The 25,767-nt window shown below is 38.7% G+C and overlaps 1 protein-coding gene across 1 annotated transcript in view; it reads right to left on the bottom strand.

Annotated features, from left to right (window-relative positions):
- The window catches only part of PCSK5 (proprotein convertase subtilisin/kexin type 5), a 374,668-nt gene that overhangs the window by 27,667 nt on the left and 321,234 nt on the right, over positions 1-25,767 (bottom strand). The window contains exons 23-27 of the mRNA XM_006272449.4: positions 24,375-24,575; positions 23,641-23,709; positions 7,896-7,938; positions 6,935-7,077; positions 4,708-4,908 (exon numbers count right to left, since the gene is read on the bottom strand). Of these exons, the coding sequence (XP_006272511.1) occupies positions 4,708-4,908; positions 6,935-7,077; positions 7,896-7,938; positions 23,641-23,709; positions 24,375-24,575 (657 nt within the window). The remainder of the gene's footprint in view (positions 1-4,707; positions 4,909-6,934; positions 7,078-7,895; positions 7,939-23,640; positions 23,710-24,374; positions 24,576-25,767) is intronic.

The raw sequence follows: 25,767 nt of genomic DNA, 5'->3' as shown, positions 1-25,767 counted from the left end.
TGATTTGAATATGATCCAATTATTTCCAGTGGGGATGCTATTTAGTGTGTTAGATTTTATTCTGCTTCTGGTACTGGCCTTGCAAAAATGATACTGCCATGAATAAAAATGTATAAACAAACCACATATCTCTAAAAGATGATTACAATTACAAAGACATAATAAAATGTAATGAAAACAATATCCATATGTAATAAAATACTAGAACCTATCCTATCTCTCTCAAAGACTTATGAGAATTATAAATTTAAAGGTACTGTAGGATTGGTGAGAGGTAAATCACAGCCCCCCAATAACCATTAATTTCCAATCTAGTTATCTTGTAATAACCATAACTTTAGTTTACAAACAAATGCCTAGAATATAAAATCTCCATGCAACTCCAAGAGGGTTGACAAAGATTATATGGGTTAGTAAATAAGTTTTGCTTGCCTCCTTACAACCTTAAAATTCATATATAAATGTTGTTTAAAAAGATTTCTTAATATCTTTTATGCTGCTACATCTTTCTTTCTAAATGTCCATGATAATTTTTCATCTAGAGTTGTCCCCTATCCCATATTCCCCCATTTCTCTCTTGTCTATCCATTTAATCTCTTTTCCTGGTCTTCTCCTCAGTTTTCCCATACACCCCAAAATACATAGCCTCTATGATAAATTATGCATTTGGCCCTTACTTCCTCTAAATCTTCAGTTTCTGAATATTTTTTTTTTTCTTTCAACCAACCTTCTCTGAGGATGTTACACTTTTAATTGATGTAATTTACAGTAGTGTTAAGGAAAAAGTGTGAAGATTGATGCAGTTGGTTCATGACTTCTCATAAGGGTATCCAATGACAGCCAATGGATGCTATTTCTATTATGTGTTGTAATATATGAGGTGTACTAGATATGTGCTTACTTTTGCATAGTTAATTACAGTGTTGTTTGGGGGCCTTTTTTGAGAGTAAATTGAAAGTAACTATTCCCTCTTGGATGTTTCATAGACACAGATCTAAGCCTACACCCATTGTTTCCTTTGCACCTCACAAAAGAATGCATTAGGCTATGCTGTGTAACTGTGCAACACACAAGCTTGGGGTGTGGTATTTATAGTGAACTGACAAAATGAAGACCTGATTGCAGCTTACAAAATGTCTAGTCCTGTTGAAAGGGTATGTGTAATCACTTGGTGAATCAAGCCTACACTAGTATGTCTCCTGGCTCCCAAAATCATTTCATCATCTGGTACACCAGATAAAATACAGATGTTTCAAGCTACAAACACAGAGCTCAACCTTTTTTTTTTTTTCTTTCTTGGCTTGTCCTTTTAAATGTCCAGATGCCAGACAATCTGTTTCTTTATTTCATGCCATGATATTACTTATTAATGATTCCCAGTTTGGAATGGAATATTTTGCCCACCAGAATAATACCAATTTTGTGGGTATTTTAGAGAGTTATTCTCTATAGAATGTCTGGATTGGTATGTGGGCTCATGAAAATTCATGAGACTGGTCTTTCATTTATCCTTATGCAAGAAGTGGAAGTTAGAAAAAACGTGTCCTCTGCACCCAGAAAGAGATTTTCATCTTCACTAAGATGCATCAGTCTCCCAAAAGAAATTCAGTCTCTGCATTGATTCATCTTGTAGCATGCTGCCTTTTAATTTATTATCCAGGAGGCAAACTGGAACAAGTCTCACTTCATAAGACTTACAAGGGTTGGTTGTGAACCATCATATCCAATCTGATTGATCAATTTAGTTATTAAACTGGTTGGTAGGATTTTAAATTACACTGTCCATATCCGTATACTCAAATTGTTTCCAGAGGGCTGAAGACAATGGCCTCATTATTTGTGAATAAAATGTAAAGTCTAGCAACACCCTGCCTCTCTCACTTCAGTATTGTCATAGAAGAAAGGCAAGATGCCTTTGTAAAAGCTGTCATAGTCATTACTGAACTAAACGATGTGGGTCAAATAATTTTGGCCAGATTACTGGCTGTGTCATGGTCATCACAGAAACCATATATTTCATTTCATTATACCAGAGAAGTAGGCACTCCCAATGAATCTTAGGATCTAATAGTGAGTTTGATTTTGCTTCTACTAGTAAACAGCCACAGCAAAGGTCCCCTGTGCTGCTCTTTTCTTTTTACCTTAAGCTTATATATACTGCACAACCTTCATCTCTATTTCTGTGTTAAAGCATTACTTCATATTTTGTGATCTCCTAGCCCTAAGACTGGGAAGGGGAGGGTGATGCTAGGTTTTGTTTGACCACTACATTTCAACCTGTCCACCATGGATGATCATGTCAGGAAAAAACTATGACTGGTACAGTTCTTTGTCTGGGGAGCTGTACCACTCGTAGTTCTTTCCTGGCATGAAAAACTGTCACAGAGAGCAAGAGCATCACTGAGAGCAAGAACAAGCTGATTTTCTTTTATCTTACCCATTCTTGTGATGATGATAATAAAGGATCACAAACTCAATAGGAGTCAGTCATGTGAGGTTTTCACAAGAAAAGCAAATGACTTTTATGTGGCAGACCTCTGACATGGAAACCATAATTCTATGGATAGATAGTATACTTGGAGGTCTGCAGTTTGCAGATATCTCTCCCCTAAAATGCACTGAAAACCAAAATGAAGTAAAAGACTAGTAGTCTTATCACAGCACTTGAACAAATAGGTCTTATCACCAAGTCAAAAGCAAAAGTAAAGAAAGTTCATGTGTCCTGAGACAACCCTACCACTTCAGAAGAAGTAGTCTTGGGAACTGTTGAGTTTACTTTCTTGGGTAGCACCATTCATAAATCTTGATTGCATCTACTGTGTATCAACTCAAGTGGGTAAGGCGAATACTGCTGGTTTGGAAGCTCATACCAGCATGGAAGTTTCATAGTATTAGCCTCAGTGCTAAATGATGAATCTTTGGGTTAGAGCACACGTGTCAAATATAATTCAGCTCATAAAACCATGCCACCAAGTCCACTGGTAGTCCAGCAGGGTACCAGAAGTTAGGGGGCATAACCTGCTACAGAATTTGGGGTCCCTGGACCCTGATGAATATGGTCATTAGTGGCAGCCACATGGACTAGAGCCACCACTAGAATGCAGGCCCATGACACCCCTGGATGATTGCTTCTGCCTCCAGACACATGCTGCTTCACATTCCTGGACCCGTGCTGCCCCCTAAATGTGGTTTCATGCTGCTGCCTGTCCTGGACCCACTGTAGTTGCTGCTGCTGCTTCAGAAGGAGTCCCTGTTGTCCAGATCCAGACACCCCTGGCTTAGTACCAAGTGTATGCAAAAGAACAGCTTCAGTGCAAATGCCCAATCCAGATATACTGAGTGCTTTGGTATATAAGGAATATTTAGATATTGAAGCAGACTCCATTACTAAGGGCTGCAAAATAGTACAAATGAGAAAGTGGACTTATCTTACCCATATCTTGAGAATACAGCTCTCTAAATAAGCCCTATTTTGATGGTCCCAGTTCCAAAGAGGTTGATCCAGAAGAACATTTACATCACAATAATGACTAAAGCAGTAATTCTACAGATAGATGCCTTAAACAGTTTAAAGGAAATGTCCAAGGATAGTACTGGTTGGCAAGTGCCTTGTGCACTTGAAAATGTAAGGTATGGTTTGGATTGCCTGGAAGGAGGGCAACTTGAATTTTTATTCTTTCTTTGACTCAGTCTTTTACCTGTGACACAATCTTCTTACGGATACAATAGGGAATAATACTTCATTATCTTTGTGAAATGACACAATTTATATCAGACCAACTTTCCAAGTGTTATTACTTGTGATGTGTTTTGGGGTTTTTTTGTTGTTTTTTTTTTGCTTATTAGGTCCAAATAAATGTTTGACTCTAAAGTAAATTTTGAGTTGGACTGTTTGTAACTCTCCAGTTTATTTTTTAATATGTTCAGTAATCCAAATAATGATTAATACTGCTTGATTTGTTTTATTCTCTGATTGCATGGATCAGGCTCATGCATTTTATATTACTAACACAGCGCAGAATACAAATTATTAATATTCACAGTGATGTCTTCATTAATTGTCTACTGACCAAAATAAATTTGCTGAAGAAACTAGTAAATAACTTGTTTACTTTGAAAAAAAAGGAAAGTACTGTGATCTGTTTTCACGTAGTTGTTAAACAGGAAAAAATGACAAAATAATAAAATAAGTGATGTGCTACAAATAATTATTTGCTTCAATAATACTAAAAATGTTTAGATATATCACCTTCCTTACCTTCTAAAAATATTTTACTATTGTTAATTAATCTCTTAAGGTTACAGAGTAAGGACAAAGGGAGGGCTAAAACTCAAGTTCCAGCTCCAAATTCTGTGTTCAGTTCATTATATCATGATATCTAATTTTTTCCCCCACTATACTACTTACAAGCTGTTTATAACATCATCTCCAATTCTCTTCAGGTGACATTCATCCTGGTGCAGAAGGCCAATACAAGGTTGAAAAAACCAGGACCTAAACTGGACTTAAGTTGTATAAAAACTCTATTGTTTCTGTATGGGGGGTGGGGGGACTATAACCCTGGGATCAAATGCTCTTAATCAGTTCTATTCAAGTTTATAGGACTTTAGAAACAGAAGAATGGGGCTCCTTTTCAGACTTCTTCATTAATCTTAGTGGTACACAGTGATGAAGCGACAGAGATCAGAGGATATGTATCAACATACCATTCCAGGGTTTTCTCTCTGTTGGTTCGTTATCTGGATTCACGCACCTCCCATGATATATCCGGAAATTCTTTTTGCAGCTGGTGCAGTCATCATAGTTGAACCATTCACATGTGGCACAGGTCTTGTGACATGCTTCACATACTCCAGTAACATAATCGCCATAGAAACCAGCTTTGCATTCATTCACACATATCCCATCTTTAAAAAAGATATAGAGCCTTTAAGCCATGATCTTGCTGAAACAGAGCAAGCACCCCAAACTGGAAAATTAGAAATGCTATTCCACCCTTGTCCATCCTGGGTATATAGAGGAAGAGCAACAGAGGGTGTGTCTACAAGAGACGCTTACTGCGCAGTAGCCTGATAACATTGTGTAGTAACATGCTGGTCAAAAACCAAAGAATGCAAAAAACCAAAAATGCAAAGTGTGCAGTGTTATTAGGCTACTGCACAGTAACCATCACAAAAAAACCCCAAAAAACGTGGACTGGAGATACTGTGCAGTAACTGTAGTTACTGTGCCTTTAGGTAGAACTTCATTAAGGAACTACTAAACTAAATGCACAGTAATTACTATACATTAATAAATGTGTAGACACACTCACTGAGAATAACTCACATTTAAGGATTAATTAATTCCTAGTCTGCCTTATGTAGGCTTCAACCTTTTTGGAAATGACGAATATTTTGAAAGACTGCAAATGATTTTAAGCCATATGATTCCCATAAAATCAATTGGAAACTAATAAATCAAAGTCAAGTGGGAATCTTAAAGTTGAGAAACATCACAACTCTGACATGAAACCTTGTGCAGTTTGACTGGGATGGAGGAAGGTGCGTGCTTCTAAGCTCTCTTAGAAAAGAGGCAATTTTAGAAAAGCAGGCAGAATAGTAGAAGGGGTGTGAAATATTTATTGTAAACCTCCTTAAGCCCTGCTTAGACAGCAATACAAAAACTAAACTCAGTGCAGTCTTAGACAATTTTACACAACTTTCAACCCAACACTTTTGAGTTCAAATACAGATGGCTCCATCCAAATCTTTAAATTCCTGTAGTCTTGCACAAACTTTAATTTTGGATCTGAATTTCACAGTTGAGCCCTTTAGCAAAGATGAATCCAACAAAAATCTAAGATCCAAAAATTCCATGTTCAACTCTAGATCAAGGTTTTGAGACTCTAATAAATCTCTAGTTTCCAGCAAATGTGAAGCCAGTATTGAGTAAACCTGAAGCAAGACACTTGGATACTAGTGAGATGATATTAAAGTACCAAAATAACAGTTAGCAGCATAAAACCCTATGATAAATTTAGACAAGCAAGGAAGAAAAATCCTTTGCTAAGTCGATCAGTTATGGCTGTGGATGGTGAAGACTAAAAAATAGTTTGTGACTTTCTTCCCAATAACACAACTGCACAGGAAGGAACTGCCCTGTGGTCTAAATAGACATTTAAGAAGTGGCAATTCATTTAGCAAAAACAAGAGAAGTTGCTGGTTTTTCCCTGCTAAAAATAGGAAGAGAAGGAGCTTATAATGTACTTGGTCCGAGGCTAGCATAAAAGTTGCCTAAAGTTAACACCACAGAGCATGAAGCAGTTTATACATCACAGCTTTTAGTACTGGAGCATGAAGTAAATCTTACACTAGGATTTTATAACCTAGGGGCTCAGACATTGGCAGTGTTGTCTGACAGCCTTGACTGACTGACGGTTTTGTTATGAAACGATAAGGAATTCTTGGTTTTGTGTGAACTTGATGTGAACTTCAGTAGTTTTAACTGAAGTTTTGCTCGGGTGCTGGGGCTTGTTGTTCTACTTAGACCTGAAAGTCAAAGTGTAATTAGAAGGTACATAATGCATTTTAAAGTGAAAAAAGGTTTGCATGGTTTTCTGTGAACTGAAACCACCTCGTTTCACACAGCACTATAAAATAGAAATATTTTCCTATATGCACTCAGAGTGAGTAGGGATGCTAACGCTCATTAAAAAAACAAACAAAAAAAAAAAGTAGGATTTCATAGTTGAACATTTTGAGACCTTTGAACCAAAAGATGCCTTGAATTTACAAAAAGGGCCTAATTCTACAAAGTTGTTGAGTTCCCTCAGTTTCCATGTCTTTCAATAGAAGGTGCTAGGGCATCTCAGAAGATGGGATCCATATTTTGTCCTTCAAGGCAAGCCTCCAGATCCTATTGTATATGCACAGTGCATGTTACTGTGCTTACCTGAAAGATAAAAGTCTTTGTTGCACCAGAGGCACTCATTCTCATTACAGCTGCCACAGTTGTTTGGACATTCCATGCACTCTTGAGCATTTTCATCAGCATAGGTATTCCCCGGGCAGTTTCTGTAGCAGTACTGCTTATACCTGTTGGGAGAACATGCCCTGCAAGTTTTATATAAATCTTTTTTCAGGACCTGGAGTTCATATTCTGTTATTCTGTGTGTATATGGGGGGGGGGGGAGGAGTGGCAGGGGGATGGCAGCCGTGTATGCACAAGAATCTGGGGAAGGTCTATTCTCTTCATAATGAACATGCATAATTCCTTAGGAAATGTATTAGAACTACTCAGTCACAAAATGACTACTTAGTTTACCCTAAAGCCACAACAAGTCGGATTTATTAATATTAAGGTTCTCCTATAGTCTTGTAAAGTTTGTTTTTTAAACAATTGAAGCATGCAACTGTGTTCCCAATTAGTGTATTTGTTTACTGCAGTTGTTGGGTAACAGCTGGTCATTTGGGGAAATCTGCAGATAGGTTACTGCCTCTAGTCGATCTGTGTAATGTGTATGTCTATGCTGGAAGTTGTCCAGCTTTGTTTTTTACTTGTGGTATAGTGCCAGGTCTCTGTATGCAGGCTTATATGTTTACATTCCTGCTGGTACGGGTCTGTTTGGCGCTAACTGCCCTCAGCTCTTATAGCTAGTGAGAGCTGAAGATACTTAGTACCATGTCCTTTAAATCAGCTATTCTTTATTTTAGTCTTTAACATGGGCTATAAAGTTTTGTGATGCTACCCTTACATTCCCATATTTTTTCCTTTCTTAAAGCTTTCAGAAATCCATTTTTGTTCAACAAGTAGCCATGAAGCCTATGGATATGGCAAACCTTCCAGTAATCTCTCAAATGGAGCATGGGTTTTGTTTCTGAAATTGTAGATGCTAACAGAAAGTTGTACTTACATGTAATAACTGTGAATGCACGATGTACAGTTTTTTGGGTCATCTGAAATTAAAAAAAAAACAACCCCCCCAAAGTTACCTGAGTGGTTCAAAACAAAATGGTGGCACAGTTTTTAAAATGTGATAATTTTTATGAGGTTGGAATTACTAGAGGTAGACCTGAAGTGGTATATTTGCTCTGAATTGCCATATATTTTGAAGACCTTTCATTTCAAAAACAGGTTCTTGCTTAAATCTTTAAGTGACTAGTCATTTTGAGTGTCCATGAGGCACCAAATAAAGGCTAGATTCTTAAAAGGTATGATGCGTGCATTTGCCGGAACACACGTGTACATTGGAGCTGGGCAAAATTAGGGAGCAAAACCTTTTTTTAATGAAAAAATATACATATCATCAGTTGACTTTTGTTTTTCTGAATTAATTCCCTCCCTCCTCCCTAGATTCACTGGGAATTTTCTTGCCTGAAGGAAAGTCCAATAGTGGGAATGGCATAGGTGGCAGAAGGCCGGGGCTAACAGGGCTGAACCCTCCCCACCCCCCCACCCCCAAACTGGGCCAGGAACAGCAACTCCAGCACCACTGCCACATGCTCCTCTGCTGCTATGTGCATAGTACCAGTGAGCACCGACCCCAGAAAAGCCTTGTGGCAGGGAGGGGCAGGATCATCATTGACACCCCGCCCCCCCCAATAATATTTTCTAGTGCTGCTTGTGGGGAGTGGTAGGTGGCTTCTGCTTCCTTTTTCTCTCCTTAACTACCCAAAAAAAGCAGATAGGACTGGAGATTTTTGCCCCTTCTTTTATTATTTTACCACCAAAGTATTTGGAATGTCATCAGTATTACAATAAAACTACTTCTGAATCCCTAGAAACTGCCTTTTGAATCCCTAGGTTAAGGCAGACATGAGTGCAGAGACTAGCCCATGGTCAGTGTTTATACATATTTGGCCATAAAATACCTGTAATTAATTTCCTGATACTTAACAGTTCTCTTAAGACAACATTTTCAATTACCCTATTTTTACTGGTTCCACAGTATTTCCAGGTACATGTATTACATCTTATAAATGCACAGCCAATAGCTAGCATGCAGCAACATGTTTTTATACAGACATTTGCCAATTTGTTCATGAAAGTGTGAGGTTTTTCCTACAAATGTTGCATATTTGTTGCAAATATGCTCTGTAATATATACATCATAAATAGAACCAGCAACCACTTAACTTCAGTGTTTTTTTGGATTAGGTTTTCTTAATGTTGATGGAGAAAATATTTTTAAAATATGTAAGAACTTTCTCTGGAAAGATTTTTTTTTTTTTTTTTTTTTTTTTTATCATTGATGAAAGCTATTTGGTTTGCCCAGGGCTCCTTTTGCATGGTTTCTGAGAGCAGTAATGAGTTCTATAAGGAAATTTCATCCAAAAGGCATTTTCCAAGTTGATTGCTGTCCCTGCAAGTATATATGACATTGTTGTTAGTTCATAAATTTTTGATTAATCAAGGCAGGTTTTTGCATATAAGTAAAGCATGTATGTAATACTCCCGTATTTCCTTTGTTTCCTTCGTCTTTGTTTCACTATACAGCAGCAAATCACAAGCTGTCTGAAAAATTCTTATAAAAACCTGCAGAATTATCTAACAAACTGTAAGAAGAAAATTATAGGGAATACATGTCTTGAATTCCGGAGAATGATCTCTCTGAAAATACCAATAATTTAATTATTGATTTTTTTGTCATTTAGAGTAAATTCTGGGGTTATATCGTCAAAGCTAAATCAAACACACTCAGTTCTCAACTGTAATTTTTTTTTCCTGACAAAAGATGATTCAAGAATCCAATCCCACATTTAAATTTCAGTTGTCATTAAATCATGATACTGGAGCACAGTTTTTATTTGGTGACTGTTAAATCATTTGTCAGAATTTGTCATGGCATTACTTCTTCTCTGAAAAATTAAGATGGCTATAAACTGAAAGCTCCCATTTTGCTTGCACAGCTAGAACTTCTGAGTTAAAATTGTTAGGATCAATTAACCTTGGATGAGGGGAAAAATGAAATCCAAAGGGCATTGATTTCTGTGATGTCAGATAGAAATAAAGCACAACTCTGTCACAGTTCTATAATACTGAATTAACTGTTCAATATGATACCTGCCTTTATAACATTCTCATTTGAAACTATTTTTGGAAAAGGCCCTATTCTGCAAGATCTTAATGATATCCAATGCTTTACAGCAGTAGCCAATTTTAAAATCTGCCAAACTAATACAATCAATGTTGGATAAAACAAGCATAGAAGTATTCTGGGCTGGATGTCAGTGTGTTCTCCCAAGTGGGTAGCTATAGGAGATCTGAATCTCCAGAAGTTGAGGAAATCAGGAGAGGGGTCAAGTTCCATGAGGCTCTTTTGTCATGTGACTGCTAATGATTGATCTGTATCTTATCCAGGTATTATAAGGTATTGTTTCCCATTACTTTGGTCCTTATCCCTCTCTTTTTTTAAAGCCAAATATAAAACTCCCATTGATTACCAAGATTCCATCCATTAAATTGTAAGGCCAAATTCTACAAGCAGATGTATGTGAACATTTCACATTGATTTTGTGGTCTCATTACAAAGGTATTAGATAAAAAAGGATCACCTAGAGTTCATGGAAAAAAGTAGTTTGGTTTCTCTTGTCCTTTTGTAATGAACTGACATTTTCCCACATACTCCTGACCCAGAAGGCGGAAGAGAAGAAAATGTGCAGCAGAAGCATAATTCATATTGGAAGGTACATTCAATGATTAACTGTTGGTCCAAGGACAGAAACTCGTTCCACTTGGAGGTCTCTGGTTTGACCTTGATTACTGTCTTTCCTATTCCAGAAAGGAAGTATGGGTATTACTGTTCCAAGCATAACATTGTTGTGCTGGAGGTATATTTATGTTTGAATATGTAAAAGAGAGCTGCAAGTGATTTGTAGTCTTAACTTAGAGGCTTAACTAAATATTTACTACGTACATTCATATATATTAAAAATGAATTCCAGAGTGTTTTGGAAATTTCTGTCATTGTTCTGCTATACTGCCTATTTCTGGTTTTTGGCCAGAATCTGATTCTGGAAATCATACTTACTATCCTGAATTTTCCCTATTGAATGAGCAGCACTCACTCACTCAAACTCAAAGTCCCATCAAAACAGACCCAGATCCTGTGATGACTTACACATGTGCTTTTCTTAATGGCTATGGGTCATCTTTACTGAAGTGTGGAGTAGAAGGTATGTGTATGCGTATATGTTTGCAGGATCAGGTCCTTAGTTTATAACCTTAATCTTAATTTTAATTTCCTGTTTATTAACTATTTTTAATTAATACATTTTTTCTCTTGAAAATTTGACTTGGCCCTGAGCCCTGGCATGTGCTGAGTGTTCTGCACTTCTTTCCTGATCAGGAGTTGTGGGGATTCAGTGCTTGGATATATCTTACATTTATGCTCTTCTTCCACTTTAATTAGATGTAATGGCTAGAAATTATTGTATATTATGCTGCAGTTTTCCTTCTAAGGACCAAGGGTTAGTAAATGCTTATTTGCAGCAGTTCTTGTAAGCTTTTATTTGCCTTCTACATTCCTTTGAACAATAACACAATAATATAAAAAGGACTAGGAATTGTAATGTATCACTGATGAGTGTAATTATATTTTAACTACCTTAGAACATATTTTATTTTTACTTTATGGCCTTTCAATTAAAATACCTGAAATATACATTCCAATCGTAATAGGACTTTTGACTAGTGATGAAACCGAACTAGTTCTCTAGATTGTGGAGAAATTTCAGATTTAATTTCAAACTTGGGCCTTAAGAGGCCAGTAAAGCATGTAGGAAACTATCTGCCTAAGACAGCTCGCCTCTTCACAGCAGAACTGAAGTGAAATATTTTCTCCAGCTCCTTTCCTTTGGTGAAAAAGACCAACAACAGCAACAACAAAAAGGATTCAGTTCAACATGAATTTCAAAATGAACTTCAAATGATTTTGCCCTTCTGCCCCGCCAAATAAAAAAAACAAAAACAAAACAGAATATAATTTTTAATAAAGCAAGGATTTTTCAAAAGACCATGTTTGGTTTCTAGATTTAAACTCAGAACTGAAGTGAAACTTTCCATTTTACTCAATAGCTGGGTTGGCTGGTTGATTAGTGGGTTTATACTTCTTTTATTTTCTTCAAAACAACAAGACTTTTTGGTTCATATTGACCCAAATCAATCAGTGTAGCTAGTTAATTTTTTAGTTAGTTAACTTAGACTTTAGATTTAAGAAAACTGTTATTGTCCAGGTCTATGCTCAGTTATGTTCTTCCTGTGTTATGGCAACATTACTTGTTGTCATCATTGCGGTAGTTTGGATGACAAAACAAACTATCCCAGAAATTTGTTCTGTTTGATATCATGATGCAGTGAGAAGTAGTAATGAATGGGCAAAATCAGTTAAAAAGGGCAAAGATTACAGAAATAAGATTGTGCCATTATTCCATATTTTACATGCAATGGTCCAATAATTTGCAGAGGGTATTTTAGAAGGAGATTAATGATGATTAAAATCACTGCTTTTAGGCAGCAGGGAAGATTTAAACTTTAGCAGGGATCTGAATGAGGAGAGGCTGAGGTGAGAAAGCAGCATCCATTGAGCTGATGGCGTTGATTTACCCTAGTTGGAAAAATAATTTGGTTTAGAGGCTACTAACCCCTCGCATTACAGACTGTAAAAACACTGCAGTGAGATCTGCAGTCTTCAAACGAGTGGTAATAAGGGGACAGATCTCACTCATCAGTATTATTGCTCACTGTTTTAGGAAGAGGAATTAATGATTCCATCTTGTGCCTATTGAAGTAAAAAATAAGAATACTTCAATAAAAATAAAAGCAGCCTAAAATTGAAAGGCTAAACACCCTGAGAATTCATGCAGTAGGAGCAGTAGTTGAGCAATGGGCATTGAAATAAACTAGGGGAAAATCAAAGGCATTCAAAATGGTGGCTCAGGCATTGTCTGGAGATTATGGGACTTAAATATAGAATAAAAGAGGGTAATAACTATCCTGAATAAGAGTACAAATTATAATACTCTTGGACATTTCAGAAATATAATACAATGATTCAAAGTAGTTTGGCAGATGCATTATTTTTAAAGTGAGCTTTATATGTATTAAGGGTTATAATTCTTAAGGCTATAATTCATCTTTGAAAGAAATTACAATCTACAGAAACATATATAAAGCCATGCTGATGGAGAGGGTGGCAAGATTTGGTCTTTATTACCTTTTGCATAAAGTGCTTGATACTTTTTTTATGTTACAAAATACTCCATTAGTAATTCCACTGAAATAAATAGGTCTACTTGTTGAGTAAGGCAGTACTCAGTGTGGGCATCTACACACGTGCTTTATTGTGGAGTTAACTGATTAGCTCCACAGTAGTGTCACCATTTACACATGTGATGCTATTAGGCCTGAGTAAACTAATCAACTCTGCTGTAGGATATTACTGCCCAACACAAGTACTATCCTATGGTGGAGTTGAGTGTGCTGCAATGCACATGTAGATGGTGACCAGGGCTGGCTGGGCACGAGAGTGCTACATTATGGAGGCCGCCTGCCCTCTAACCCTACACAGTAGCACCCTTGTGCCCCAGCCAGCCCCTCTGCAAACCCTCACGAGCTGGGGTGGAGCAGCTCCAGGCTGGCAGGCTGACCCCCCAGATCTCCTGCCAGCCAGGGTTGCACCAGCCTGGCTCAACGTGCTATGGTCCTGGGTGCATGTGTAAGCACTGTGCCCAGGAGCAATAAACTCTGGAGTAAACTGTGCAGGAGTTTATTCAGGTGCACTTATTTCATGTGTAGCTGCGCCTAGTATGTGTAAGCATACTGGATGACAGTAATATGGTCCAAATCTTGGACAAGAGAATTGGTGGAAAGTTTACAATTTCCCCTGCTACCAAAAATATGCATGAAGGACTCATATAGGAAAGTTCCCTCCCATGTGCAGTTAATCCCAGAAATGTTGAACCCCTCCAGTCAGTAAGAGGTTCTACAGGTGCTCATCCTTACATGAAGGCCAAAAACCAGTGCATGTACCTATTTTACTATTTGAAAGAGTCATTGATATTATACATGAGAGAAAGTTGAAGACAGGATCTTTCTAAAAATGTGTTTCTTCAGGTACACAGCAGAACACACTAGCAACAGATCAGGAACAAACTCTTCTTTATTATTTCATTTCTACAGAGAACTCAGACTTTAGATGGCTGCTGACATGCCACATTTTAAGGCAGACTGTTAGAAGTGAAGCAGTCATGCTTTGCATGCCACGAAGAATGTTATCCTGCACCCACACTAATAGGAAGCTCAAAGAACTAATGAGTTCCTAATGACAAGGCTTTGAATCTCAAATAATTAGAAGTCCAAATGCTGATTTCAGTTGTACTAATTCCAGTGAAGTTGATTGAGTCTTACCCATACAATGAAAGCGTATAATTGGCACACAAAATTTGTCAAAACCTGTGATCCCAGAAGCTAGGGCTGAACAATTTTTTTGAATACTAAAATGGGATTTGGCTCTACAGGTCCAGGTTGGAGAAACTGGAGAGACTAAATGTCTGAATTTGCAAAAATGACTGGCCTCTTGGGAAAATCAATTTATTTTAATAGGTTTGCCCCAAGGATGAATGCTATTCCATATCAAAAGGAAAGGTCATAAAGAAAGCATTTGCTTTACTGACTCTTGTGGGGTGTGTGTGTGTGGTATAGTCTAAACCTCCAAGGGAACTCTCATCTTAAAATATAGTCGAAAGATAAAATTATTGAATCTAATGTTCTGCCTAAGCAGAAACATGACTGCTGGGAGGGAGGGGATGAAATCTATTCCAAATTTACTGGACATTATTATTTTTTGCACAGATTGCATTCCCCACTCAAGAAGCCTGTACAAACAAGTCTTATTATCTGCAAATCTAAGACCTAATCTGAAAGATTAACCTCTCAAGGATGATTTACTTGGAGATAAAAGAGGAACCTTATAATAATTTTTCTAGTATTTTGAAAGTCCAGTCTATTCATCATCAGGGGTGGCTTTAAGAAATGAAGTTTTCCTTTGTGTTTTCTCTGGTTACTATGGGAACTAGATTGCTTTCTAATCATTTATCAAGAACACAGCAGCTAGAATCCCAATCTGTACCTGTATGCTTAAGTCTGTTCACAGTACTACCCTTTAGTCATCTCTTTAAATCTTTTCCAAAAGCATTTTCATTTACTCCTACTGTATTGTCCCCCATTCTCATAATGCAGGGATCTGCAAGTATATAGCCCACAGGCTGGATTTGACCTGCGGAGCCACTGGATCCAGTCCGTTGAGTCTGGGCGTTTTGCTAGTGTTCCAGATGTGGGGGACTTTCCCCACGCCATGTCTGCACCAGTACCAGGGTTGCAAATGGGTGTTCATGGGAGAGAAGTGCCAGTAATGTAGGAGCAGCCGCCTGGTCCTGGTGCAGCTTCCATGACCTGACCCTCATAGAATCATAGAAGTAGGGTCGGAAGGGACCTTGTAGATCTTCAGGTCCGACCCCCTGCCTGGGCAGGAAGAAAACTGGGCTCAAATGACCCCAGTCAGGTAGGCATCAAGCTGCTTCTTAAAGACCCCCAGGGTAGGAGCCAGCACCACTTCCCTTGGAAGTCGGTTCCAGATCCTAGCCGCCCTAACTGTGAAGTAGTTCCTATGGATGTCTAATCTAAAAGTAGTCTCCAACAGCTTGTGGCCGTTATTCCTTGTTATCCCGGGGGGCGCTGGGGGAAACAGTCTCCCCCAAACCCTTCTGGTCCCCTCTAGTGAGTTTATAGAAGGTCACCAGGTCCCCCCTCAGCCTTCTCTTGTGAAGGCTGAACAGGTTCAGGTCCTGTAGCCTCTCATTGTAGAGTCTGCCCTGCTGTCCCCAGATCATGCGGGTGGCCCTGCTCTGGACCCTCCCAACGTTGTCCACATCCCTCTTGAAGTGGGGTGCCCAGAACTGGACACAGTACTCCAGCTGCGGCCTGACCAGTGTCGCGTAGAGGGGGAGGATCACCTCCTTGGACCTAGTTGAGATGCACCTGTGGATGCACGATAAGGTCCGGTTAGCCCTGCCGACTGTGACCTCGCGTTGTCGGCCCATGTTCATCTTGGAGTCGATAATGACTCCAAGATCCCTTTCTGCCTCCATGCTCTCAAGAAGGGAGTTTCTCATCTTTATAAGTGTGCTGCCGGTTACTACTGCCAAAGTGCAGCACCCTGCACTTGTCCGTATTGAAACACATCCTGTTTTTGTTAGCCCACCCCTGCAACCTATCCAGGTCTTTCTGCAGTCTTTCCCTCCCTGCTAACGTGCCCACCTCACCCCAAATTTTGGTATCATCAGCAAATTTGAACAGGTTGCTTTTCACCCCGTCGTCCAAATCGCTGCTAAAGAAATTGAACAGTGCAGGCCCAAGGACCGAGCCCTGGGGGACTCCGCTGCCCACTTCCCCCCAGGTCAAATATGACCCATCCACCACCACCCTCTGAGTACGACCCTTCAGCCAATTTGCAATCCATCTGACTGTGTAGGCATCAATGCCACAGTCGCCTAGTTTTTTAATGAGGATGGGGTGGGAGACAGTGTCAAAGGCCTTGCTGAAGTCCAGAAAGACTACATCCACAGCGACACCTGCATCCAATGCTTTTGTGACCTGATTGTAAAAGGCAATCAGGTTGGTCTGACATGACCTGCCCCTAATGAAACCGTGCTGGTTGCCCTGGTGACCCTGGCACTGGCATGGGTGCAGACAAAGCCTCCTACCTCTAATGCATAATAGAAGCCCTCTAGCCCACATCGGACCAGAGCCTGGGAGTTCTGGCCCACAACTTGGAAAGGTTTCTAGATGCCGTCATAGATTTAATAGTGTTTTGCAAGCTATTGAACCTTGTTTTTTTGTGTGCGCACCAGTGTGTGTTTCTTCTATTGTATCTAAGATTGATTTGGTCTTAAATGATCTTTGATAGACTTACACTTCTCAGGTACATCAGTATAATTGGCCCTAAGTGGTTCTTACTTCCAGGAGTTCTACCACTCAAGAGAATTTCATTATCTAATCTTTTAATGAACCTTTCAATGAGTAAAATAGAATTGCTCCTCTTGGCACTCTTGTTGTTTTCTATCAGTCCAACCTGATATTACAGGGGAATGGGTACTTGTCATTTCTGTTCTTCCATACACTTCAAATGGAGTGGTGGTTGGCTAGCACCTCTGGAAATTGGACCCTGACCTTCTAAAACTCAAGCACTCCAAGTCAGATGTCACTTTGGGATATATACTCTGGAGGTTTCTTCTGTTCCATGGTAGTCAATCATACATATATGTATCTGTGACTATTTTATGTATGTGTATTTTATTTGAAAATGAATTACTTCAGTTTTAGGCTTCTTAGACACCATTATCATCTAAATATAACAACGACGGCAATGACAATAACGACATGGCCTGAGAAAGGGCACTTGATGCTTGAATATTTGCCCAACAGCTCTCCCAACCTTACAGGTGAGCCAGTAAAAGGTATCACAGAAAGCCTCATCTTTCATCTAAATATGAATATTTAAACTAATGAGTAAAATGCAACTTTGCACATGCACATTACAGGGTTTAATACTCTGTGTGTCTTTTTTCTTTCAGGTATCTAGAGTATCTCAGGCTCTACCTGTGTAGTTTACAGAGATGAAAATGCACATAATCATACAAGATAGGCAAATACCCGTATCTAAAAAATAGGAACTACAAAAGCATGTACCCAAACTACAGTCTTCCTACAAATCTGTTTATAACCCCCTATCATTGTGCCTCTGTATTGTCACATTGACATCTTGGATCTAAATTTTGAGGGAAACAAATGGGTTTTGATGTGCTTCTTTAGAACAATGGAAATTATGACAAGCACCATCAATCCTTGTTTTTCAGCATCTTGGCTCACAGATGGAATCACAGAAATTTCTCTCCAGCACCCTCCTGTGAATCATTTGCTATGGGAACTCCAGGGTATGCAGCTATTTGGATCGTTGTCATCCTTTTTTAAACCTCCAGTCAAATTAAAACTAATCAAAAGTGGGAGCATCTACATGGCACCTAATACACTGCAGAGTTTATTGTTCTGGAGTTAGTTGCTCCATGCACATGTTACAATGTTGCAGCTGGGAGCAATTTAACTGGGAAGCAATAAACTCTCCAGTTTATTCAGGAGCACCACATGGAGCTGAGGTGTAGGCTGGTCCCCCTGGCTCAACATGCTGTGAAAGGGCTGGCTGGGGCACGGGGGAACTTCACTGTGGGGCTAACTGGCAGGCAGCCCCCTCACTGAAGCACCCTCATGTCCCAGCCAGCTGGGCAGCATATATATGTGTGCTACTGAGGACTTTTTTTTTTAAATACAAACTTTGTAAATACAAGTAGTATCCTGCTGCAGAGTAAATTATTTTACTCAAGCCTAATAGGGCTACATGTGTAGATGCCAGGACATTTACTGCACAGCCAACTAGTCAACTGTGCAGTAAACATCTCTTGTAGACATGACCAGGAGGTATTTTTTCTCTCCCCAGGGGCAACATGTACTACCCCCAATGCACTCTGACCCTGCTACCACCACCAGGGAACAAACAACTGAAAATGGGAATAAATTTTTTTTTTTTCTTCTGGCAATAGAAAGCTAAACCACTGGGTAGTATCTGACACTGATGGCAATAGTCTATAGGTCTCCGTACTCATTTGCTTTAATTTCTATATCTAATCTTAAACTATTTTTATATTGGTGCTAATCCTCATAATATCTGAGTGCAATCCTCAAAGTTAGCTTGAGTTGTACCCCAGACCACTACCTACATTATAGGAGAAACTCATGACAAATGTTTTTCTTAACTCAGTTCTTGCCCCTAAAAGCAAATGTGTTTTACCTTAGCACTTTGGCATTAGAAAGTTAATTTCCCTCCTTCTCCTCCAGACGCCTTTCCTTTGTAATCCCAATGTTTTTGACAGTGTCACAGACAGTTTGTTGCAGTCCTTTCTTGAAGGCACATTTCTTTCCCGCTACCTTGCATTCTTGTTAGTGGAGCCACTGGTCATTCTCAGGGAGATTCTAGTGATATCATAGCTAATAGCTACTTGGAATACTTTATAACACACTGGACGCATCTACGTGTGCTGCTATGGTACTGTTGTTACTGTGCCGTCATTTAGTACTTCCTTTTGGAAGTACTAAAAGATGGTGCAGTAACAGCTGGTACTGCACTATGTGTACCACACAGGGTTATTTTTAGGCACTACATTACCGTAATGATCTGCTATAATGAAGGATTGCATCACTACAGTGACCTAGCTGCGGCGTCACCAGTTTTTCCCTCAGATGCTACATCACCGTAGTGCATTTCTACAGTGACATAGCATTGCATATGGACGCACCCTTTGTTAGACAGGTAATGCTATTTCATCCCTTCGACATGTAGAAACTGAGGGTGAGAGAGATTAACCCAATCTAAACTATGCTGTTTACAGGCAATCGTGTAACTTTGATTCTACCTCGAGCTTTTTGAATACCCGTATCTAGCTTAAGTGATTTTTTCCTATTCCTAAAATGAAGAAAAATTATATTGGCTTGCAGAAATCAAGGATGAATTTTGATTCTGAAATATTGAATTTAGAATGTTTATTATTGATCACCACCTTCTTCTAAAAGCATGCTGATGCAGGTCAGCCACAACCGTAATAGTCATTTATGAAAGATTTAAAACTTGCATTTTATTATAAATACAAGTGAACAGAATAAACAATGCTGTAGACCTGAAGTTTGACATATCATGAATTATACTAAAAAAGTAATAGTAGCTGACATTATTTTTGCCCTTTGTTGTCTGTTATGTAAACACTCCATTCAGTGAACTTTGTCATTATATGTGATCCTGTACTGTACCTGAGGTCACATGCTTTCTTAGAAGAAATAAAAATAGGTAAGGTTTGCTGAAAGTTACAGAATTTTTACATTCATTCAGAACTCATTCTGAGTTTTTGCTTTGTTAGATGATTGCAATGGTGCATCCTTTCTTATTTCTTAAGGGTTAGCCTTACATCTGATATAAACTGCCAAATGTTCCAAGCTCAGTCTGACAGAAAAAGAATACTTCTTATATAGCCACAAGATTTCAAAAGACCATACAAAGGAACTATATCATAACACCTTTTTTATGGAAGTGAACAATTTGTCTTTTGTATATCTATGTATGAAGATATCTTCAACTTCCACCAAGAATCATTTTTAGTGATGCACATGACATGATTGCTTTGATTCCTCCTTGTCTCTGTAAATCTTCTTTATTTAGGAAATAATTCCTATAGTCTTGTTCACTAGGAACACCCCTATATACTGGTCCTACAATTCTTACTTAAGCAAATTGCTCAGTGGTGTTAAAGCACAGATACACTTGGGTAAAGACTATTAAACTCTGTGTATTAAAATCTTTAGAAACAAAAATCTCCATCCAAGGATGCCAAATATTATGCACAAAATGGAATAAATTCAGTATTTTTCTAGTGGACATAAAATACCATTGTTTTGTTTTTGTGACACTGGGATTTCTTTACAGTCTTTGTTATAATCCAGTTCTGGCTGGGTAGAGATGCATGGCCCTGCTGTTTGCTCACATAGGTCTTTTAAGTATATCCAGTTTCTGATCAGGTATAAGAAAGCTTTTCCTTCATGTAATTTAGCTGCAAGGTCAATAAGACCAGGGACAACAAAACAAAAGGAAAGAAAAGAATCTCCAGATTTCTTTCCAGTTTGTTTTAAATCTAGAACTTAAAAAGCACATTTTACTGCAGGGACCTACTAAACCTAGGTTTTCCTTCATGCCTGCTGATGTGTTCAGTTCAAAATCCAGTGCTGGCATTTTGAAAGAACCATATCTGTTCCCTCACCATTACACCCATCTTATCCAAAAATTGCAACTATTTTCCTCTGTACTTTGGCCTCAGCCAAGCTACTCACTCCTTGACCTTTGCTCTGTACTGAAAATTGATTTTACATTGGCTCAACATATATGAATTGTGTTAATCTGTGGCACTTTTGCAACCCCTGTTTAAATCAGAAGTTTGGGGGCAGGAGTCAGAAGCCAAATGAGAAACCAGCCTAGTGGTGGATTTATACTGAGGAGACAAATGGCATTAAAGGGAGCTGCACTAGTTTAGTCCCTTCTTCTGTTTGACAGTTATCTACAAACAGCCTTGCATGCTCTTTATTCAAACTTATTGAACAAATATTTTATATGAACAAAGTTCACCATGTGCACTGTTAGCAAGTGACTTGCTATGACTACTGCTCTGAGCAGTTTTTTTTTCCTCCTGTCTTAATTCACTGTAGTCTAAATACAGGCCAAGACTGGCACTAAACAAATGCTGGTGGGCTGGGAATGAAAGAATCTCGTGCCATAATGTGGCTGTGTAACTGCTCTGCAGATATTATCTCAGCCCAATAGAAATAGGGCTATACAAGGATATGGGTAAATCTGCAGAGCAGCAGATTGTATACCCTCTACCAGTCAACTTTATATCCAAGCTTTGTGATTTGAATGCAGTAGGACTCCCAGATGTAGTAAACCTCTAAAATGCTGCCACGGTTGCTCTGAAGCCTGTTCTTCCCTCTCACACAGTGGAGCTACTCCTGTTCCTATCAGCAAAGGAACATCTGCAATGATGGAAGTGGACATTCAGGTTTAATTGTATTTGCAGTGCCTAATCAATCACCAAGTCACATAGTGTTATTCTATAACATGAATTGGATGACTCAAAGAAGTCAGGGGGATTGAGTAAGTCACTTCTGGTGAAAACATTTGCATGAATATGTCTGATTATTCATGAGGCTTTTGCTTTCTGTGGAAAAAATAACGGTATATAAAGCATGAAGACAGTGTATCAAACTATTTGCAGGTCCTTTTTTTCCCCCCATCATTTACCTGGTACTGAATGGCATCCTATCATCCTAGCAAGAGAATGGCTTAAATCATAGTGCCATAGAAATCACCCCTGAAATATCTATTGAAAATCTGGATCAAGAGTCATCTTTAATTCTAACACATTTGGATACAGCCTCTTGATGTATAGCATGCCAAATTCTTATCTAATTATTACCAAAATAAAATCTGACGGACTCTGATTTTGCAGTAGAATACCTCCAGATTTACACCAAGTGGATTAGAGTGAAAAATAATTCTGCACATTTTGCTTTCTTTAAACTTTATGGAAATTACTTGACAGCAAAGTTACTTTTTTTTGTGAAGTGACTCAATTCTTCATGGCTCATTAACCCCTATTTGGACATTTACTTTGCATAAGAGCAATGTTTCATTAAGAACAAATCAGTGTGTAAGAGTGAATAATTAAGGATCTTTGGGTAAAACTGGTATCGTTTATTAGACCAACTCAAATAGTTGGAAAAATTCTTCTTTGCAAGCTTTCAGGTATAAATACCCTTCATCAGGCTGAGGAAGCATCTGCAGTTGGTGTGTGCTCTTCCTGGGTAGAATGAATATAGTAAAGAAGCCAGCTAGTAAAAAAAACAAAACATGGCTACAACCTATACTCCTGTAATAATTGAGGATGACTTTTCTGATGGGTCATCCTGTTCTCATTCAGTCCTGGGGTGATAGATTTTCCTGTTGTGCACTTGTCAACAGAACTGTAATGAAGTCAGTTAAATTAAAATAATTACAACCTATTTTTAACATTTAAGTATCTGATATTAAAAGGGACAATGAAGTATGGTAATTGTCTCCATTTTCATGTATATAATGCAGATTTGGGTGAACCGATGCAGATATGTTGGATGATATTTATTGGAAAATATCAAACTTTCATAGATTCATAGGTTGTTAGGGGCTGGAAGGGACCTTGTAGATCATCGGGTCCCTCTGCACTAGACAAGAGAAGACAACTGGGGTCGAGTGACTCCAGCGAGGTGACTGTCCAGTCTCCTTTTGAAAATTTCTTGGGTAGGTGACTGCACCACCACTGGAGGGAGCTTATTCCACAGTTTAAACACCCTAACTGTGGAGGAGTTTTTCCTGGAATTGAGCCTGAAGCGGCCTTTCAGGCATTTGTATCCATTCAGACTCATATTATGAAAAGAAGGGATTTCTTTAGCCTCACAAAAAATTACAATTTTTAATAAAATTTGCAGGCAGTGGCACTGAGCACAAGTAATTTGCCCTGTGTTTACAGATGTATATGAATTTACAGCTCTTTCCAGCTCTTTCTCATACATATATATGAAATGGACTTTACAGATGTTTTGGATGACAGTCTAGTTGTCTGTACTCAGGTCTACACGCTTGGAATGCCTGAGGCCTAATTCTGGTTCTGAAACTAACTATTCTTGTGAACTTGGAAAAGTCACTTTAACCTTATAGTTGTGGTACAAATGCTTACCTGTTGAAGAAGTATGTAGAAAGGGTAATCTTTCTTGATAGAAAATTTGTGCTGTAGCTAGATTACTTTCCATGTTAAAGAACTGCAGACAGCATTAAAATACAACTTTTGCTATGGTAGAATGCGTTAAGGCTTAATTGAGTAATAGCCCTGTGAAAGGGTTTAAGACCAGAGTTGAAGAGAAGTAACATATTCCCAAATGAAACTACAATGGAGGTGCAATATAGGAGTAATACATACCCACACTGCATGTCCGGCATCCATCTGCGCAAGGTACACATTCTTCAGAGTCGGGGTCTTCCACTTCACCTGCACATTGCAGATCCCAAATTTTGAATTAATTTTAGTTAAATGAAACACCTACATCTAAGCATTCAGTTAGGACACCGAAAATAAACTAATTGATATGGCCAAGTATCAAGACAGAAGGCAGGGTAGGGAAGCACCTTATAAACTAACTAAATCAGAGATGCATAAGCTTTATAAGCCTGAGCTTACTGCATCAGATGCTGTCAACAGAAATATTAAGACACAGGCTCAGCACATTTCTCTTCCTAGTCACATTTGCGTGACTCCATCCAATTCATGGAAATGTCTTCTAATATATGTGAGAGGAGACTCAGACCTTGACTAAGAGCCTTCTTATTTGGACTTTCTGGGCATATCTACACGAGACACTAACGGCACAGTATTGTGTCATGGCAAAACATGTGCTCATACGCTACTGCTCAGTAATATTAGGCTACTATGCAATTAGTGTCATTAACAAGCTGTGCACCGGTGCTACTGCACAGTAGCACCAGTCACTGTGCGTTGATTTAGTGCTTGGTTATACAAGTACTAAACTTAATGTGCAGTAACTATGGTGCATTAATGAATATGTAGACACACCTTCTGTGCATTAGAAAACAAGAGCCTAATTTTCACTTGGCAGGATAGCAGCAGGGATGTTAGTCCTGCTGTAGTGTGCTTACCTTCTCTACATTCATGTTTCTGACACTCGTTTTTATCTAGGTAGTATCCTTTGAAACATCTCTTGCAGTGAGTGGAGTCAAGGCACACTTCACACTGCTCAGAGCAAGGTATGCAGGTGTTGTCTTCTGAATGGTAGTGTCCTGGGGGACAGCTCTCTCTGCACTCTCCAATGTACAGGAAACGTTTTATCCCTCTTTTATCTGTGCAACAGACACAACAGGAAAAATACAGCAGTAAAAAAAACATCATTCAATCCATACAAAAGTAGTGTTAACATTAAGCACTAGATCTACAGCTGATGGAAATCAGCATAGAACATAAGGGGTGCATCTACACATTGATTAATGTGCTGTAATTATGGCACATTGAGTTTTAATACCTGTAATAACAGCTACTTAATGCACCGTAATCGGTGCTACTGTGCATTAGCGCAGATGAATGCTTTTTCAGTGACGCTTAATGCCCATTGGAGTAATCTACTGTGCATTAGTGCATTGGCATGGTTTTTGCCAGCTGCACTAATGCGCAGTAGAGTTACTCCAATAGGCACTAAGCATCTCGTGTAGATGTGCCCAAGAAGTGCCATAATGGGTCAGACTAATGGTCCTTTTAGCTTAGTGTCCTGTCTCTGACAGTGGCAAGTAACAGATGCTTTTGAGAGAGAGTACGTGAATGAGGTTTGTCTAGTGTGGTTCATCCCATCCTTGGCATCAACCATCAGCTTCATGGAAATCTATGAAATTACACCAGTTTATGCTAGCTGAGACTCTGAACCATTTTCTTAGCATTGGGAAATCAGGGCACTACTGTCGTAGTCCTCTCAAGTGCATACACTCAGTGAACAATTCCCAGTCCTCCAATACAGAACAAGGAGATAGCATTACTGGACTGCCAACCAGCACTTCCCTGCAAATAACTGGCTGTGACAAAAAGGGCCCTTCTTGAATTGAATCCTTTGTGTTACGGAGAGAGGAACTAGCATTGCTAATTTTAGCCCTTTGACTCAAATTTTATGAAAGCGTTGCTCTCTCTAGAATAAGCCCAACTGGAACCCACATCCCACTTGTTTCCCATAATGGATAAAGTTTGGATTCTGATTTAGACTTTGAAGTATAAGACCGTGTCCATTTTATAATAAAGCAATGAAGATTCCTGGCCTGTCAGGATTAAATAACTGAGACACGTTCTCAGAATGTAACCTGGGAAAGTGCACATAATCCAGGGTGCATTGCATTGCAAATTTCGGAAGTTGTTTTAAAAGACACCCTACAGTACAAAATAAATTTATGATTATGCTAACTGTATAATGTTACTCTTTCTCTGCTATAAAAAAACAGCCATTCAATCTTTTTATTTCATTTTTTATGAGTGAACTTTTATTGCTTTCTTTTC

Source organism: Alligator mississippiensis, chromosome 3, assembly GCF_030867095.1.
Source record: "Alligator mississippiensis isolate rAllMis1 chromosome 3, rAllMis1, whole genome shotgun sequence".
In the NCBI taxonomy this organism is placed as follows: domain Eukaryota; kingdom Metazoa; phylum Chordata; order Crocodylia; family Alligatoridae; genus Alligator; species Alligator mississippiensis.
The sequence above is the reverse complement of the archived record's forward strand: the minus strand, read 5'-3'. Positions and strand labels throughout refer to the sequence as shown.